At 43.5% G+C, this 18,457-nt stretch overlaps 1 protein-coding gene across 3 annotated transcripts in view; it reads left to right on the top strand.

Annotated features, from left to right (window-relative positions):
• Positions 1 to 18,457, top strand: part of MAML3 (mastermind like transcriptional coactivator 3) — a 364,995-nt gene that overhangs the window by 14,533 nt on the left and 332,005 nt on the right. Inside the window, exon 2 of one of the 3 annotated variants that reach the window (XM_059722047.1) lies at positions 14,290 to 14,351. The exons of the other annotated variants lie outside the window; for them this stretch is intronic. Within the exon in view, the coding sequence (XP_059578030.1) occupies positions 14,319 to 14,351 (33 nt within the window). The 5' untranslated portion in view covers positions 14,290 to 14,318. The remainder of the gene's footprint in view (positions 1 to 14,289; positions 14,352 to 18,457) is intronic. 3 annotated transcript variants of the gene reach the window in all.

The following is an 18,457-nucleotide window of genomic DNA, read 5'->3' on the forward strand; positions in this document are numbered from 1 at the left end:
TTAAAAAAAAAGTTCTTAATAACTACTTTACTGAGAAACCCCACCACATCTGTACTTTGGAGGAAGGGCTTGAAATTTGGTTGGAGGAAAAGGAGCATTGGCTCTTGAGCAGTGACTGGACTGCATATGCTCCAGCCAGGAGCTGCAGGAACCAAGCAGGCCTTTCCCTAGAGGCCACTCAGATGCAAACTGTTGTGCTGAGTCCTGCATAGGAAAGATCTAAGAGCACAGAACCTGTATCTTTTGTGCTCTCAGTGCTCTCCCGGTTGGTGCCCAGGCATAGTGGAGAAGAAGGGAGATTTCCAGGTCTGGGGAAATTCAGAGACTGAGGAATTAAAAGTGGGGGGTGAGGGGAGAGAAAAGGGTGGTGGGAACTGGAGGCTGGAAGAAATCAGAATGTTGGGATGGAGGCAGAAACAAGATTAGGGTGCATAGTCAAAGCCAAGAGAGGCATAAACTGCACTGGGGTGGGAGACAGACAGGTTTGGAAACTAGAGCAGAACAGTCTTTAAATATAAGAGCATACCCCACTTCAGAACATGGAGAAGTGATGTAGCTAAAGACTGTATCATAAAACTTGTGTATGAGGGGACAAATTAAGGTGAGAGATGACCTTAAATATGGTTGTTTCTGGGCACTTGATTTTGTCACTTTACCATAATTTTAGCATAATTTTCTCTTTGTTTTGTAGGGGGATATTTATTCCCCTTCCAAACAAGCTTTCATTTGCTTTAGAATTAAGGTTGCTTGAGTTCAAGCCCCATAAACATAAGTATTAACAGTCAAGAATATCAGCATAAGGCAAAGTTAATTTTCCTTTCTTAACATGAAAATACCACACAACCCAAATGCACTCCTAGGCTGTGTCCATACAAGTGTGGACATTTGTTTCCCTGGGGAACGCCTGTGCCCACGTGTCCTCTGGCATGTGGCATATTACCTCAGGTGGGGTAGGGAAGGCACTGGGCTGGCCCCAGCAGCCTTACCTGGGGTCCTAGGGGCCTCCTGGGGCTGGATCAGCAGCGATCCTGATGCTCAGAGCCTGGCTGGCAGCGGGAGCATGGCTCCAGCTGGCCAGGTACCAGTTTTGGGTGGCGCACACTGTCCCCGCATGTGCCACCCAGCTTCTTTTTTTGACCCTGGCATTGGCAATGCGTAGAGGACACCCCCTGAGTGTGACAGTGCACCCCCTGAGAAAAGGCGCTGCTGACACTGCCAGTGGCACCTGTGGGCAGTTGCCACTCGCCCCCCCCCCACACACACACCCCCCTGCTGCTGACAGTGCCATGGCTGCCTGTGGGAGCCTCCCGCTTACTGCCACCATGCTCCCACTGCTGACAGCGCCGCTGCTGCCTGCCAGAGCTTGCTGTTCCCCCCCCAGCCTCCAGGGGCACACATCATTCATGGACCCCTGGATCTCCCAGGGTCAACCTCCCCTCCTCACTCCTATGTGTGCTGCTACCTTGCAGCATGGAGAACACCTGAATGTGTGGTAGGAGGCGTGCAGACGTGTCTGCAGCACCACATACCGCACAGCCATGCTTTTCTGGACATGGCCTTGGAGTCCCTGTCCAACAATGAGCATGCTTATGTTGTCAACATGCAGACACCCATGATGCATTCACCAACTTTCTCCCTGCTGCTCAAAAGCAGTATCACTGGATACTTTGTAGAATTGATTAATTTATAGCATGTGATAAAAATATCAGGTTAAAGGTTTTGCCATGTCTGTAAAGAGTATATATTAGGGCTGTGCGATGCTTCGGGTGCTGATTCAGTTTGGCCTGATTCAGTGGCTGAATCTCTGAATCTGAATCGAATCGGGAGACCATTAAAAAGGTCCAGATCAATTCAAAGCTCTTCGAATTGATCCAGAAAAGATTCAGAGAACTTCAGAAATGTGGGCAGTCCCCATTCACTGCTGCAGAGAGCTGGACCCAGACTCTGTGCTGGTAAGTAGTGGGTGTGGGGGGGGGGGGGGCTGGAGGACAGGGAAGGAACCATAGGGGGATGCCTGTGGGGCCCTGTCCCCTGCCTGCTCCCCCAGCCCCACTGAGTGCTCCCCGACTCCCACCTGTTTTCCCAGCCCCATTAACGCCTACCCTGCCTGGACCCAGTGCCCCGGCTCTTTAAGAAAAGAAAAAAAGCCCTGCACTCACTGGCTGCTGCAGCGGCTGTTAGGCCTTCTGGGGGCTCATGGCAGAGTCTCCCACAAGCGTGGGACAGTGGGGATTGCCCCCCTGCCTGGCAGAAACTTGTGAGTGCGGGGCTTTTTTTTTTTCTTTCTTTAAGAGCCAGGATACAGGGCCGGGGCGGGGCAGCCATTGATGGGGCTGGGAGAGTAGGCAGGAGATGGAGACTTTTTGATTCAGAGATTCGGCAGCGGCTGAATCTCTGAATCAGATTTGGCCGAATCAATTCGGGACAGTGACTCAAATCCCTGAATTGAATTGCTGTCCCCCAAATCAGCTGAATCTGAATCCAAAGCGAATACTAGCTGCTTCGCACAGGCCTAGTATATATACATTTATCCATCTATGGTCAGAGTTAAGATTATACATTTAATTGTAATGTGATACATGGTAGAAGTGCTGCTTTTGTGCTGAAGCTGTTTGATTGAAGTACATTTAAAACTCTGTGTAACCTCTAGTATATTATTAACAAATACACGCATGTATTTTCAAGTGCTTTATATCAAAACCCAGCTATGCATTTCTGCATATATTTCTGTAACTGTTTGAATTGTGGGGGTTTTTCCATGATGCATTAACTATTAGCATTACAAGCTATATATCAATACTTTTCTATTTCTATCTATACATTTGGCACCGATAACACTCCAGAAAACATTTGTTTTGCATAAGAAGTAGATGTGGGAAGGCGACATCCTAAATTAATGCTAGTTGATGCCAGGGAGGGTAAGATAGGTTATGGTTGCTGTAGGAATACCTCATTCATATGCTTTCCCTCCAAAGCATCTACTATTTGTTAGTGTTGAAGATGGGCCTATTTGCTATATATTGCTGGTGGGCATAAGACTACCAGGAAACTACAAGCCTCCTATGATGGTCACTAAATGTGTAAGTATTAAATCTTCAGGACAAATCATGATAAATTAGGAATGGGAGTGCAGATCATAGGTTAATAACTAGGGTACCAAGGGAGGACACTGAGCAGAGAAACTAGTACCCGCTACCCCTTGAATGCATCTAAGGACTCTGTGGACACCGCTCAGTGAAACTCCATCTGGATTAGAAAAGGGAACAGAAGATAGCATCCACAGTTAGCTGGATTCATCCTGATCAGCATGTTTCTTGATCTGGTAGACAGACAATTTGGGCAGGGCCAGGAAGTGGTTGACCACAAGTCCCCAGGACTTTGTGGGGATATAGATGCAGTGTACATAAAATAAAAGGTGTTGGGAAAAGTGCAGCCAGAATCTCAAAAAGAGGTTGAGGAGGCAGTAGAAGGGCTACAGCTTGGTATACTTTAGGTAGGCAGGTTCCAGGGTCTCCCTCTGATGGCAGAAGGGAAAGGTGTTGGGGGAATCAGTGAAGTGTTCTAGACAGACCCTTGGCCTGATCCACTATGGCACAGCTTACATCCTTATGGCAAGTAATATTCAACAAGTAACAAATGTTTTAAGTAATTTATAATTGCATTACCTAGTGCTTGTGTGCATTGCTGTCAGATAGGTGGAAGGAAAAGTGTCCAATGGAATTCCATAAGCTGTACACTGCTAAACAGCTGGAAGATATTTTTTTCTTTACCGCAGATAAAGGACTCTTGTACTTATAGAACAGGAGGAACTGAGTTCTGTCCCTATCCCTGTAAACTGCCAAAGAACCAGGATATGTAAGAGGTTTGTTACAGCTTTTATGAAGAGATAAGTAATAGTTGTTATCATACCTCTCTAATGAATGAGTGATCTAAACTTCAGCGGGTGTTGTGGGTGATCAGCACTTCAAAAAATCAGGCCACTTATTTAGATGCATACTGTTACATACTCAAGCTTGAAAAATTCTGCAAAGGTGCTCCATGTAATTTGCTTTGACTTTTCCTGCATAAGGTACTGTGCTTCAGGCAAAGGAGTTAAAGCACTCTATGATGGTTAGGACCATTGTCTTAGAATATTCGGGGGGGGGGAAGGGGGGAATTATTTCAAATATCTCTTCCTCAGACAACTTTTACAATATGATTGCTTTCCAAAGAATACTCATTACTTAGAGGGTGGCCCAAAAACATTCAGATTGGTGAAAAAAAACTGTTTGCCTCTACTTTCTTTCCACAGTATGTCCTGTGTTTTTGGTATAGGTATTTTTCTGGGGATCATACAAAAATATACAAGTGCTAAGGGATGCAAATCTATTAATATCACTTGATTAGTTGAACATTCCTAATACCCTAATTTCGGTAAAGGGTCATTGTGTAACATAACTTCTATAACGTGGTGAACAGTTCTGTTTTGGCTGAATGGGAGACAGTGGCAGGAGTTAAGAAATAGTTGTAGGCTTATTTTTCAGGTCGTGTCTGGAATAACTATATTCAATTTGAGTACTTTAAAAGTGTGTACATTTCCACTCTTCTGTTCCCTCTTCTCTTGATTTATGGGTTTTCTAGAATAAGAATTCAGTTTATGACCAGTATAGATGAATGCATTTGAAGATTAACTTCAGATGAAGTAGTTTGGTTTTGGCCTTCAACTAAAACTGTGAGGTCTGAAGAATTGAAAAGCCCAATTTCCCATAATTCTTGTACATCCCAGTGATGCAAAAGCACTTCATTTAAATGCCTAAGGGTCCCTGGGTGTTCTAGAGCACAAAATATACCTCTTTACTCTGTAGGAGTTGAAAAACTGAAGAGAACATTTCAAGTGTATTTTGAAAAGGTTAGGGTGTACAGTTTGTGTATTTTTATTTCTTCAGTATTGACTGCTGTATTTATATATATTGCTTCTGTTCCTTTTGTTGTTCTGTAATTGCCAACATAAATCAATTTCTAATTCTTTGTTATCCATTGAAAGTATTGCTTGTATAATAAAGGTATTAAAGAGGTCATTAGCCTCATCTAGTTCATCTTTGGGACATGTTGCATGAAAGAAAAAGGCACAGGGAAAAAAAGGCAGGGAGACTAATTCTGTCAAGAGGAGATAACAAAAGCAGGTCTTAGTGTCAGCATTTAAAACAAATTAATAAGGAAATCCTTCAACAGCTACTTGTTGTGGTCAGAAACCAGTAGCTGAACTGTGGCAGCCCTTGTAAATTACTAAAATTGTAGCCAATTACAAAAATAAAGGTCCCTTGCTCATATTTCAGATAGATTATTCAAAACCAAAGACTCCTATTTGTTCCCTGGACATCAGCACTACTTTTGGCTCTGAAGAATGTTAGGGAAGATGCAGTTCTTGTGTTAAAGACTTTTAAGTGTAAAAGCCACAGGTCAAATCTAAAATATTGCATATTTAGGAAAGATTTAGATTTTGAATTATTCTTGCAGTGAACTTTTTAGGAACTGTCCCGGAGGAAGATGAAGGATTTAGTACTACTATCTAGAGGGAGACATCTAGTGCAGGAGGCAGAGGGCTGGTTTTTATTTTTGGAGCTGAAGGGCAAGGGCTATAGGCCTAGACCCTCAAAAGTATTTAGGGCCTAAGCCCCCTGGGGTCTTCAGATGTTTTAAATACATTTTGAAGATCTGGGGTATAATCCCTGCTCCTCAATGCATGTAAGAGACCTAGCTCAGTATTATGTCTGATGTAGGTAGTACATAAATTCATTATTTTTGACATTTCAAAGTCTCAGATGTGGATCATATTAGTATATACATATCCAATATATAGGATTCTATTTAGGGTAGAACTTAGTTCATTTGAGTTAAATTATATTAAGACACACATATTTTGCAGATGCTTTATAATAAGTATGTCATCTTACTCCAAGGTTGTCATTTTTTGAAGTAGAGGTGCTCCATTAATATTTTACTTATTAAGGAAGACATATTTAGCTATTCTTTACAGCTCTTTATTTTAACAGCTATATTGCTCATAAGGCAGCAGAGAGAACCTTGCGGATAGCAATGGGTTTATTTATGATAAAGGTATGTTTTGACCTTTGGGATCATGCTTTTAATTTTTGTCTATAGGGAGTTGATTGAGTAGTTCTGGAACTTCCAGAAAAATATGTGATTGAAAAAATAGTCTTAATTTCCTTCAATATCATTTGTTTAAAGGTCTGTTGTGCTGGCACAGGTAAGTTGGTTTAATTCTTTTTCAAAGTAACAGTGAAAAAGCTCCCTTTCTCTGTGCAATGGAGTTTCCCTGGCTCCTTCAACTCAGTAATTCCAGGCTCCATTATATGGATTTACCCCTGTGCTGACTGCTGGTCTCAGCAGCTGTTACAGGTTAAGACCCAGAGAATTAGGCTTAATGTTAAGTTTAATTTAATTTACTTATCTTTGTGTGTTTTTTGCTTTAGTGGTTTCTCCTTCCTGATCTCACAAGGTCTGTGACTTACAGTGCCACTTCTGTGAATACTGTACTAAACTATTGTCTTTTGTTTTGGATGGAAGACGGCTATGGAGGAGGAGGGGTTACACTCTTTTTTTTTTAAGTAGTGGTAAGCTGAAGCTATTTTTCTCTCCGTGCAGGTGCAGTGTCAACTACCAGCACACACAGATCTCTGGAGAGCCTTTTGGGGGCCTGATGAAATTGGTCCCATAGGATAGGGAAACATTTGGATCCACCCAACATTGAAGTGCCAAGTTTTCTCAGAGACAGCTATTTTATTTTTTCATTTTCTTGGCTTACGGCCCTTAGAATGGCAGAAGAGGCCATGCTTGTAGAGCGTGTCGTGTAAAGGCCACTGATGGGAAATGAAGAGAACTCTCCCCCCACTTTCAGGTCTTTTTCTCCTGTCCCTGAGAAGGGGAGGTCCTGTCTAGAGAGTAATAGTGATCTGACCATTTGAAAGAGAGCACAAGATCCTCTTTTAAAAGAGAATTTTAACTTTTATTTGAAGGATAAGCCTGAGCCAAAATGCAAAAGGGGATCTTTTTCTGTGTACTTTTAGCATGGTTTCAGGTTGAGTCTTTGCCTGATACACAGACTGAGTGCAGACAGCCAAAAGCCCAAGGCTGAATCGATTCAATCTTTGTAGGTTAGCTTAATCTGTGTAGATTGAACCAATCAGCAAATAAACAGACATTCACTTTTGACTATGGAAATGCAGCCACAGGCCTGCAGCATCCCAGACCAGAAGCTTGGGGGGCGATAGAGCTCACTTCTCTGCTTGGCTGGATCAAACAACCTGGGCCAAAGCTAGCCCGCCCACCCTGTGATTGGGAGTTTGTGGGGGAGGTGCAAAGCATCCTGGGATACTGGGAACTATGAGTTAACTTGAATCTGGAAAGGATCTGGGATAGAAGTTCAGTAAACCAATTTAACATAAATCAGTTAAGTCTGATGCTACATCCATCCAGGTTTATCTTAAACTGTTTCCAGCTATTTTGGAAGCAGTTTATGTGCACTGAACTTCTGTTGTGTTCCAGATGTAAAACAGGTTGTGGCTGAAAGGCTCTGAGAACTGGTAAAAGAACAGTTTTCTATCTGGGAGTTTGTCTAATGCAGGGTGGGCAAAATATAGCTCACGGTTGTCCCCATGGCGCTTTGCATGGGGCCAAGCCCCACCCACTGCTGCCTGGGGCAGCCTGCTCTGCACTGTCACTTGCATCTGCTCTAACCCCAGCCCCAGGTCTGGCCAATGTGCACAGCTTTCAAATGGGGCTGCTTCGCCTGCTGCCACAACTGCCTGTGTACTACTTGGCTCTCCCTGCCTTCAGCAGCTCATCCTCTTCCTGCCCCTGCTGTTCTACTCTAGGCAGCAGGTAGCACAAAGACATGGCAGCAGATGTGGGGGTGCATGCTGGGCACCACATGCTCAGCCAGGTGGAAGGGAAACTGCTGCTGGGCTTCTCTTGTTTCAGCATGTGGGGCTCCAGGTCCCTTCCATGCACTCTGCCTGCCTCGTGTGGTGAGCAGCCACCTGTGGGCAACCTAGTAGGTGGAAGACAGCTGGAGTGGTGTAGCAGGGGCAGCAGGAAGAGGGCGAGGAGTCGCCAGAGGCAGGAGCAGTAGAGCAGTACCTAGGCAGCTAAGCAGTACCTGGACAGCGAAGGGAGCTGAGCAGTACCTGTGCACACTGGCAGGGCTGGGGCCAGGTTGGTTCTCTCAGAGGGCATGGGGCAAGTTCAGGAAGGAACATCATGTGGGCTGCCCCAGGCAGGACAGGTGGGGCTTGGCCCCAGGTGGAGCACTGTGGGGGCAGCTGCAGGCTGGAGGCAGGGACCACACCTGCACCTCATCACCTGAGCAACACAGTGCAGCAGATGGAATGGCCACTGCTGCCATTATCTTGTATACTGGAAGTGGTGCGCAAACAGACTGCTACAGAAATTGTGTATCAAATAGCCCTGCATGTCGCTGTGGAGGATGGAGCCTTAGGAAGATCTGGTTTTACTTGTGCATCGAGATTTTGATAAGTTTCATCTGAATGACTTGATTTTTATGTGCATATATTACATCTATAAATATCAATTTAAAATAGTTTTATTGTGCACATTTTAAATAATTTAAGATTAACTTTTGAAACGTTTTTGTTTTATGCATTTATTAATGCACAGACATATTAGGTGATTTGTAGTTTTTAGAATAAAAATATGGCCCAGAAGCAAACATTTTGATCTTGGGCTAAAATTCAGTGGTTCATTGAGCTGTGTTGCTCCTGATGAGAAAAAGGTAAAAAAATGTACAACATGCACATGTCTCATGTACTGCCAAATGTTCTACCTAAGATGTCCTGGGGTTTTGTTGAATTCAATGAATCCTTCATTGGCAAGGTTTTTAGAGCAGAAAGTGGTTCTGATAGAAAGATTCAGCAGCAACTATCAAACAAACAGCATGATGATGTGTTTGTGTTTGATATATTCTTGGCTTACTTTAAATACCCAAACATGTCTGAGAAGATCTTTTGGATTCAGAACTTCTTTATCTTCACCTAATATTTGAAATTTTGATTCTTATGTTTAATGTTGCCCATGAGCAATTGCAGTTTACCAGGCACTGTCTATACAGCTCCTGTCTCAAAGACCACTCACTTAAGGCAACACTAGCCTTGACTTGAAGAGCAACTTAAAATAGAGCAAAATAAACACAGATACACAGCATTCTGAGTATCAAAGACAATGCTTTTTTGATAAGTTCAGAATGTTGGGTTTTTTTTCAATTGCATTTTTCAGGTATATGATGGAGCATTATTTTTCACCTTATTCTGATGAAATTTATGAAACCTCCATGCATTAATGTAAAGACTATTGGAGGTGATTTTCAAGTTTGACTATATTTATAAAAAATAATGAAAGCAGTTACACTAAGAGTTGCTGCCACATGTAATAAATTAGAAAAGAGCAGCTAAACTTCCAAGACAAATCTTTTTTTTTCCTCTCCATAACATAAAGGGACCTGTCTGTGCTGGAACAGTTCCAATACTACCACATTTACTTAATTCTAAGATGAGGGTTTTTTCCCATTTAAGGGATGGGGGGTAGAGAAGGAGGGGGTAGCTTTTCATCTTAGAATCACATACAAGGTGGGCAGGAGGAGAAGGTGGCTGCTGTGGCTCAAGCTCCAGCCTCTACCCAGGGTTGGAGCTGTAGCTGCAGCTGCTGCCTACACTGTCCCGCACTGCCTCTGCATTCCACCATCTTCCCCCTGCAGCCCCTTTGCTCCATCTTCCCCCTCCTTCTGCTCCCCTTCTTGCCCCTCTCCCTTCTTACCCTTGCCTCCACACTGACTGGTTCTGTCCATGCTGTAGCCTGGGGAAGTAAGCAGGGCCTCGGCCCAGCCTGTAGCAGCAGTGTGCAGACTGTACAGCAGCTGAGTTGGAGACATGCTCAGTGTCCCAGGCTAGAATGGGGATGGAGCCTGCTGGTATGGAACAAGGGTAAGGGGGTGGGAAGCAAGGAGCAGAAGCTGGCGGGGAGAGGGAAGCAGAAGCTGGGGAGGAGAAGGTTTGTATTGGATTTGAGTAAATATGATGCTTTGCAAGGTGGAATTGAATTTAAAGAGGTACAAAAGAGGTCCATAGGATCTGTTGTGTACAGGAGATATCTCCATAAAGAATCCCTTCAAATTGCCAGTAGAATTTGCTACCCAGCACATTAAGGATATGACAGGACTGAAGCAGCAGCTACCAACAGTCTACTGTTTTATGGGAGGATCTCTTACCTTCTCAGTTTCTGTGAGATCCATCCACTTTTTTTTTTCCTTCTCAGATTCCATGGGATTCATTCATTTGGAAGGGCATTTGAAGGATTGGGCCATAAGGTTTGAACCTTGGTGGTTTTCAGTCTTTGATCCGAGTTTCATGGTGACTCAGTATCCTTAAGGCAATGCCTCCAGTTTGAGGTCATGCTATTATTCTTTTGTCTAGTCAGGATCTACATAGAGAAAAGCCAGTCTAAAAATGACCAGAGGTAATTGGTGAATTGTTCATTTTATGACATGCGTGAGTTGCCTCTCTGCATTGTAATGCCTGATTACATTTTGTGTAGCTTGTTACTTTTCCATTCATCTGTTTTGGTATTTGTTTCCTCTCCCCCTGCTCATTCAACAGAGGTCTAATCTTGATCTTACTCTAAATCAGTGGAGATTTTGTTTTAAATGGGAAGAAAAAACATTTCTAAAATTCAATCTAGTTTTTATGGTATAAATCCAATTTTTAAAATTTAAATTAAATACATTTTTTAAATTAATTTAATTGAAGTTATGACAACCTGTGTTAAGACTTAACAGTTAAAATAATTAAACTTAATTAGAAAAAAAACCTTGAGTAATATATGTTTGCTACTAAGTTTTATAGATAATCAAACCATTAGCACTGTGGAAATAACAGGCTAATCATTTGGAGCCAGAATTTGTTGAGTTGCTACATGAACTTTGGATAGTAGCAGCTTCTTTTACAGGTGCAAAGAGAATATTTTCTTCATTTCAGTTTATTTGCTAGTTCAGTTATTATTACATTAAAGTTCAGAAATAGATTGGAAGGAACTGGAAAGCAGGAGAGTTTCTTTTCTTTTTCTGATTCTGTAAATACAAAAGCCTTAGTCTGTCTGTCTGCCCGTAACACTTTATTCGCACTCTGATTGGTTGTCTCGGCAGCCAATCAGAGTGTTCCAAGAGCATTCCAGATAGGAGACGGTGGTGGCAGCACTGCAGAGCACCACCATGATGGCAGGGACAGAGGGGGTGCTGGCCAAGGGGGGTGGAGGGTATGGCAGGACAAGCTCCCCCCCACCACCCTGCTCCTTGGAGGCAGCAGTGGCGTGAAGTGGGGGAAATGTGGTTGGGCCTGTTGCTCCAGGAGGAGAACGAGGTTGAACCCATTGTGCCGGGTGGTGGGGAACAGGGTTGGCCCTCGTCCCCACCTCTTGCTCCTTGGAGGTGGTGGCAGTGGCATGGGGGGAGGGGGAGCAGGGTTGGGACACCACAGACTGGGGTGGACGAGGGCACTGGTGCTGACCTCAGCCCGCCCCTCCCCCCTTCCATCAGCACCACCTGCAGGGCCGATGCGGTGGTGGTGGAGGGAGGAGCGGGTGCGCTGCATCAGGGGGAGAAAAGAGTGGGCCTAGGCCAACACGGCAGCAGTGTGGGGAGGGGAGGAGTGGGTCTAGGCCTGATGTGTGGAGGGGAAGAGTGTGTTCAAAGTGTGGGGGGGGAGCTGGCCCACTGCAGCAGTATGGGGGGGAGCAGTGGGCCTGGCCTGACACTGCAGTGGTGGGGGGGAAGGAAGGAGCAGGCCTCCTCTCCTCAGGCCCAGGCTCACTCCTCCCCCATGTCAGGCCAGGCCCGCTGCTTTCCACCCCTCCACCCACTGCCACGGTGGGCTAACTTCTCCCCACCCTCGGGCTTGGTCCACCCCCATGCCCCCTGCACTGGGCCCAGGCCCATTTCCCTCCCCCCGCTGCCGCAGTGGGGAAAGGAAACCGAGCCCTGACAGGGGTGGGGGGGACACGGGGCTCCATCCCTACCCGCTCACCCCCCCATCAGTCTTGACAGCTAGTCCTAATAATACTTACTTTGTTTAATATATCACTTTATTTTAAATCAGGTTCAGAAAATATATTTTTTATATTAATCCAGTTTACTTCAGGTCATTTTATTTAATTCATTTTTAAATGTTTATTTTTATTGAATTTCTGTTTCCATCTAAATAGTTTGACACAGATTACAAGTACAGGCAGTCCTCTGCTTATAATGTTTTGAGTTACAGTGTTTCACACATACAACGTTTATAAATCGAAACCCTGGTTCAACTTTCACTTTTGACTTTACAACACTTGATCTGATGTGGCGCCACGCCAGCGAACAAGTTCGCTGCATCACCCATCTCCCTGGAGAACATCTGTTCAAACTACCTTGGACACTTTCTTTAAGAAAGCAGACAAGACTTCAGAAAAACCTGCAGCCAAGACCCCTTCAAAAAGTCCAGCAAAGTCACCTCAAAGAAGTCCTTCCAAATCAATATGATTGCTATTTACAATATAAATACATTAATGTAGCGATATTACTCATCCATAATTGATTGAGTACAAAATTCTGGGTAATTTTTGGTGAAAATAGGGTATTGGGCCTTGGCTCAGGAACCAATCCCCCATTTATAACATTGTTGCCTATGGGAAAATCAATTCTGAGTTGCAACGTTTTGACTTAAGATGTGGTTGTCAGGAACCAAGGGCTGCCTGTAAAAGAAATAATCCTATAAGAAATGTGTCATTCACTATTTTATAATGTAAAAATTAATTATTTGAATAAAATGATTAAACTATATAATCACTTCAGTCATCAGTCAGCAATGTTTTCTGGTGACAGGCTGTAATAACCCACCCAGCTCAAGTATGAAGTGAGCTAGTGCTAGGACCTGGCTGCTATCACCACCACCACGGCTGCTTCTCTCTGCCACACAACTGTGGCACAGCATGGGTGAAGCTCCTTGCTACTGAAAGCTGCTGACTTTCACAATGGCCTCATGGGCCTGATCCAGTGACTTTGCAGGCCTAGTCTGTCCCATGGGCCATAGATTGCTGACTCCTGGCTTAAAGAAGTGTGCAGGGCTATTGTTTGCCCTCCTGGTTAGCAAAAGGTAGTACAGGTATCCCTTGATTTATGCAGATTTTTAATTGCAAATTCACTTTGATGCGATGAGCATATTTAGATCCATAATTCTTTATGTGCGAGGTAAATTCACTCTTATGCGATCAGCATAGATGCTCCCCCTAGCCCAAGCAGGTAAGTCTGGTGGGGTTGGGGGGGGGGGGGTGAAGAGGAAAGGGCCGTGGCCCCACTCACCCCACTCTGGCTGCAGTGGCTCTGGGAGCAGCCAACACCAGTTGCCAGCAGCAGGGCACAGTGCAGCCCAGGAGCAGAGGTGAGTGGGGACAGGCGGAGCATGGTGCAGCCCAGCAGCTGCAGGCAACTGGTGCTGGATGCTTCCAGGGCCACTGCAGCCGGGGCTGTGGGGAGTGCCTCTCTTTTCCCTCTGCTTTGCTGCCTTGTGCAGCCCTGGGACTGGCCCCTCTCCCCCCGCCCCTTCCCTAGTCCCAGCCTCACTCCCTCCCTCCCTCACTGCCATAGGAACCCTATTTGCTACATTGTAAAGTGGGTTCGCTTTATGCAAATTCAATTTATGCGCCATTCTCTGGGAACGCATGTACAGCATAAATCGATGGAAACCTGTATAGTATAAAGGTCATATTTAGTTGCATTTTAACAGGCTTTAATTGTTACCAAGCAACATAAATCAACCTTTGCTTAGGAATGTAACTAAAAAGTACAAATGCAAAACAAAATTAAAACTGATAATTTTAACCAAGATTTCCTACTTGTTGATTTAAATCATAATTAAAATTAGTGATTTAAATCAGTCTACTTTCCTTCAAATTATGTGAGAACAATATTGGCCCTTAAAATACCATATGTATTGCCCCCTTTTTAGCCCCACACATTCTGTCATGCTGTTTCTGAATTACTTGCACAGCCTGATGTGTGGTTTGCTATACCCATCAGTCCAAACACCTTGCTCTGTTTCTTTGAAACTGAATGTAATAGCACAAATATAGTACAGGGTTCTTTTCTGTCTGATTTGGATGTGGGTTTACCACAGATGTCTATATATAATAAAGATCAAAATTAGGTATTGCTAATTGCTATAGCTGAATTTTACATTTTTTTTCTTTTAGGTTCCTAGTCGCTCAGCCCTAAGGCAAAGATGCATGTGACCTCCTTGAGAACATTAACCAAAGTAAGGGAAGCCAAGAGCTTGACCTGTCTCATTTAATTTAGAAAGAAAAAATGGGAGTAGGGTGTGTTTGATATACCATCATTATGACAGGTTAAGCTTTGTTCTTGCTCTGATGGCCATATGATCTGGTGGGGGAGTTAAGGATCTATAGTACAAATAGATTTAATAAACATGGCACTTTATTACTAGGTCATGGGTGTCAAACTCATCTGGCCCTGCTGGCTGGATTAGGCCCATAGACCCCTCTTGCTCCCCCCCCGTCCTACATGCCAGATCCAGCACTTGTGGTGCCTACCCTGTGATCTGTGTCACCTGTGGCATGCCCCCATCACTGGTCCAGGACATGCACTGCTCATGGCATCTACTTCAGCCAGTCCAGGACCCATGCTGCATGCAGGTTCCAGTAAGGTAGGCAGGGGCATGGATTCTGGCCTGCCCAGAATGAGTGTCCTATGACTGGCTGGGATGGGGACCACGTTTAGTGAAGATCCTGGAGCTAGCATTGTGTGGCCTGTGTGTGAAGCTGGTCTAGCATGTACCACATGGGTCAGTTCAAACCCACAGTTGGCACTGGGAGCCAAGTGATGGGGCTCTTAAGGCTGTATTCAGCCAACAGGCAATATCTTTGATACCTCTGGACTAGGTAAATTAACAACTTGATTACTTTTATATATCAGAATAAACCATTATTTCATGAGGACCTTGTGTGATGTTATATTGAAAAGTTTTCTAACTTGCCAACTGTCACTTCAATAATATAACTGTCATTTAAAATAGTGTCAGAATGATGGAGAAAGACAAGTTGTCTGGGTAGACAGTGAAGTTGAATCATCCATTGTAAGCCATTGGTCTATTATTTTATTTTGACATTAGGAACACAAAGATGGTTTGATGGAAGAATCCTAGAAAATCTCTCTCTCTCTCTCTCTCTCTCTCTCTCTCTCTCTCTCTCTCTCTCTCTTTCAGCTGAGTAGCAAAGCTGCAGGCATTGTGAGTGAAAGAATAGTTTGCGTTTATTTTCAGGAATAATGGCCCAGATTTCTTTCCACACCACTTAGTATAGAGGCAATTGGTTTATGGATTTAAAAATCTTATGATGATGATGTTATCCTGAGAATCTTAATTTCTATTTCTAGGCTACAGGATTACTATTTATCTTGTTTTAAAGGGAAATAATAATAATAACTATACTTGGAATATTTCACAATACCTGAAGATATATAAATGTGAGCCTCCAAGTTACATCGCTGCCAAGATTTTATTAGTATTTTGTTGATATGCCTCCTTTAGGCTTTCTCTTTGGTCTGTGAAACAAAGAATTATTAGTTATTTGGTATTATATCATTTTATATGGTATAGCACATTTACAGGTATGGATTAAGGCATGTTTCCATCACCCATGAGTTTAAAATCCAGGATAGATATGACAAACACAAGGCTTTGGGGTACAGCTTAGGTTCATACTTTTGTTCCCCATTGACTTTGGCTGGAATAGGGGAGGTTTGAAAACACTTGATAATAATAAAGTCAAACAGACTGCTTGAAGATGTGAATTCACAAAGGGATTTAAAAGAAGGGAAAAACAATATTTGGCAAGTGGTTTTGTTTTTTATTTTTGTGACTACCATTTCTGTATTAGTTAAGAAAGGAGAAGAAAGTGTTAAAGATTTAAACCTTTTCTAACAAGTTTTGGTTCATACTATGTCTCTCTTCTGTGTTTGGAAAGTACCTGGCACACTGTGGATTCCTACCTTGATTAGTAGAAAAAAAATTGACTGCCATAAAGGCCTACAGAGTGGGATAGAGACAAAGGCAAGAACCCAAAAACTGAAGTTGCGTTCATCAGGGTTCACATGCCTGACTGAAAATAAGGGTGTGTTCAGAGGTTATGCAATATGCAGCATCAAATAACAGTTCTGCCAATAATGCTAATGTAAGTCTTCATTAAACTTTTCAGAATACAGTGTGTACTGTTGCCAGTTTACCAGTCCACGAACAACTGCCGACAGATGTAGTAGATTAATTTTTATAGGCAAAAAACTTACTTTGAATTGGGGGTAACCTGCTTCCATTTTAAGTGCATATTAGGAATGATATTAGGACTTTTCACAAAATATTGCACCTCTCCAAAAAAGGATATTCTGACCATCTCAAAACATGCTTAGCTGGAAGCTCTTAGAATGTGAGGCTGATAGCTAAGTAGACATAACATTTTTTCAGCTTTTGATAGTTAAAGATAGAAGTTTGCTGCAGAACAGTTTAAAAAAAGAGAAAAGAAAAGAAAAAAATAAATATGCACTTCTACTTTTCTCTTTGGACATCAAAATGAGGAACAAATTAGCAAGTCTCAGCTGTGACCAACCTTTCTATTCTGAACACAGAAAAAAGATCAAATTTTAACAGACTAAAAATACTTTTTCTAAAATTGGACTGTGGGAAAAGATGGGAAAATGATGAGATGCAACAGATTGATGGAGTAGCATTTATGTGGCTGGGTCTCCTTTTCTCTGTTCAGTTTGCATCAGAACATAGACAGATGCATCTAGACTGTTTCTTTGCAGCCTGGTTTGGCACAAGTCCTTTGTAGGGGATGGAATCTAGCAAAATAAGTTCTTATTAATGGTATTAACAGTAAAAAAATAAAATATCTACCAGAGTAGTGTGAGACTGGGTAAAGACAGCAGTGCTTCATGGTTTGTAAGAAACATCTGCAAGATTTATTTGGTACTTAAATACATCTGGAATGCACACAGCCTCCATAGCCCAAATCAGACGTCCATTCATGATTGACTGGTACAGACATATCTTTCATGAAATGTTTGGCCGAATTCTATTCTCAGTTCACTGGTGTAAATCCAGTCAGTGTAAATCCATTAGCTGAGTAGAGTTACAGTAGACTGAACCTAGTGTCATTGAAAGAGAAAATTGCCTGTCCTTCACTCTTTTAAAAAAATCACTGCAAAAGAGTTGTCAGTTTAGAATGTGTTAAGATATCTTTTTTTTTTCTTTTTTTCAGTTTTTGAGATGTTAGTGGAAAAGAAAAACATCTCTTGATACACACAGTAGCTCCCAGGTACCCTGAGAGCCTTGATCCTGCAGAGACTTGGAAAAGGTGATACAACTGGCCAATTGTATGCATTCCTGCTATAGTGGAGATTTAGTGGGGCTTCTCATATCTATAAAGTTAAGCATATAATGCAGGTATAGCCAACCTGCAACTTGTGTACCACAAGTGACATGGGCAGCCTCTGAGTGCCACACATTAGATGGGGAAGGGAGCAGGGAACATAGCAGCTGAGGCTAAGGACAGACATTCAAAAAACCTGACCCTGAATTGATTCAATCTTTGCAAGTCAGTCTAACCTGGCTAGGCTAAACCAGTTTGTAACTGCACAGAAATCCCAGAAATGCAGGTGCATGCCTGCAGTGGCTCAGGTTGGAAGCAAGGGGAGGCTAGAGCAGCCTTCCCTTCCCTTTTACAGTGCTGAGCTGAGGGGGAGGGTGTGGCCAGGTCCCTGCAGGACCTCTGATTAGGGAGGGGTTTAAATCCCCACCTTGCCTGCACTGTCCCAGGCTTTCCCCCCCTTGCTGCTCAACGTACAGGAGTGTTGCCAGACCCCAGCCCTGGGCTAGCACTGAGGCAAAGGCAGGGAGGGGTGTGAAATGCATGCATCTGTTGATGATACTGAGCTTTTCGGTCTCCCTCTCCTTGGTTCTTCATACTGTCTGCAAACCTGGCAGGCAAGGGAGCCAGCAGGGGGTTGATAACACAAGTTTATCAGCCTATCAACAGAATGACAGTCTCTCTCATTAGTTCAAGCTCTTCTTAAACAGTTTTTTCCAAGGAAGGAATGGAGGGACATTACCATCTGACCTGTTGATTAGCTCCAAAAAGTCCTAAGTGAATACTCTTCTGTCTGCCTATCCCAGTGAAATTGGAGAGAGACGCACATAGACCTCTTAGCATTAGCTAGTATACCACATGCCTAGGGTCAATGGGGCTGGGGTCCATGCTGTGGGAGATGGGAGGGAGCGGGGGGATCGCTGCCTGAGCAGCGAGGGGGCGGGGGGAAGCCAGGCAGACCCTGTTGTGCCTGCAGTCTCCA

This window comes from Alligator mississippiensis, chromosome 2, assembly GCF_030867095.1.
Source record: "Alligator mississippiensis isolate rAllMis1 chromosome 2, rAllMis1, whole genome shotgun sequence".
NCBI lineage: Eukaryota > Metazoa > Chordata > Crocodylia > Alligatoridae > Alligator > Alligator mississippiensis.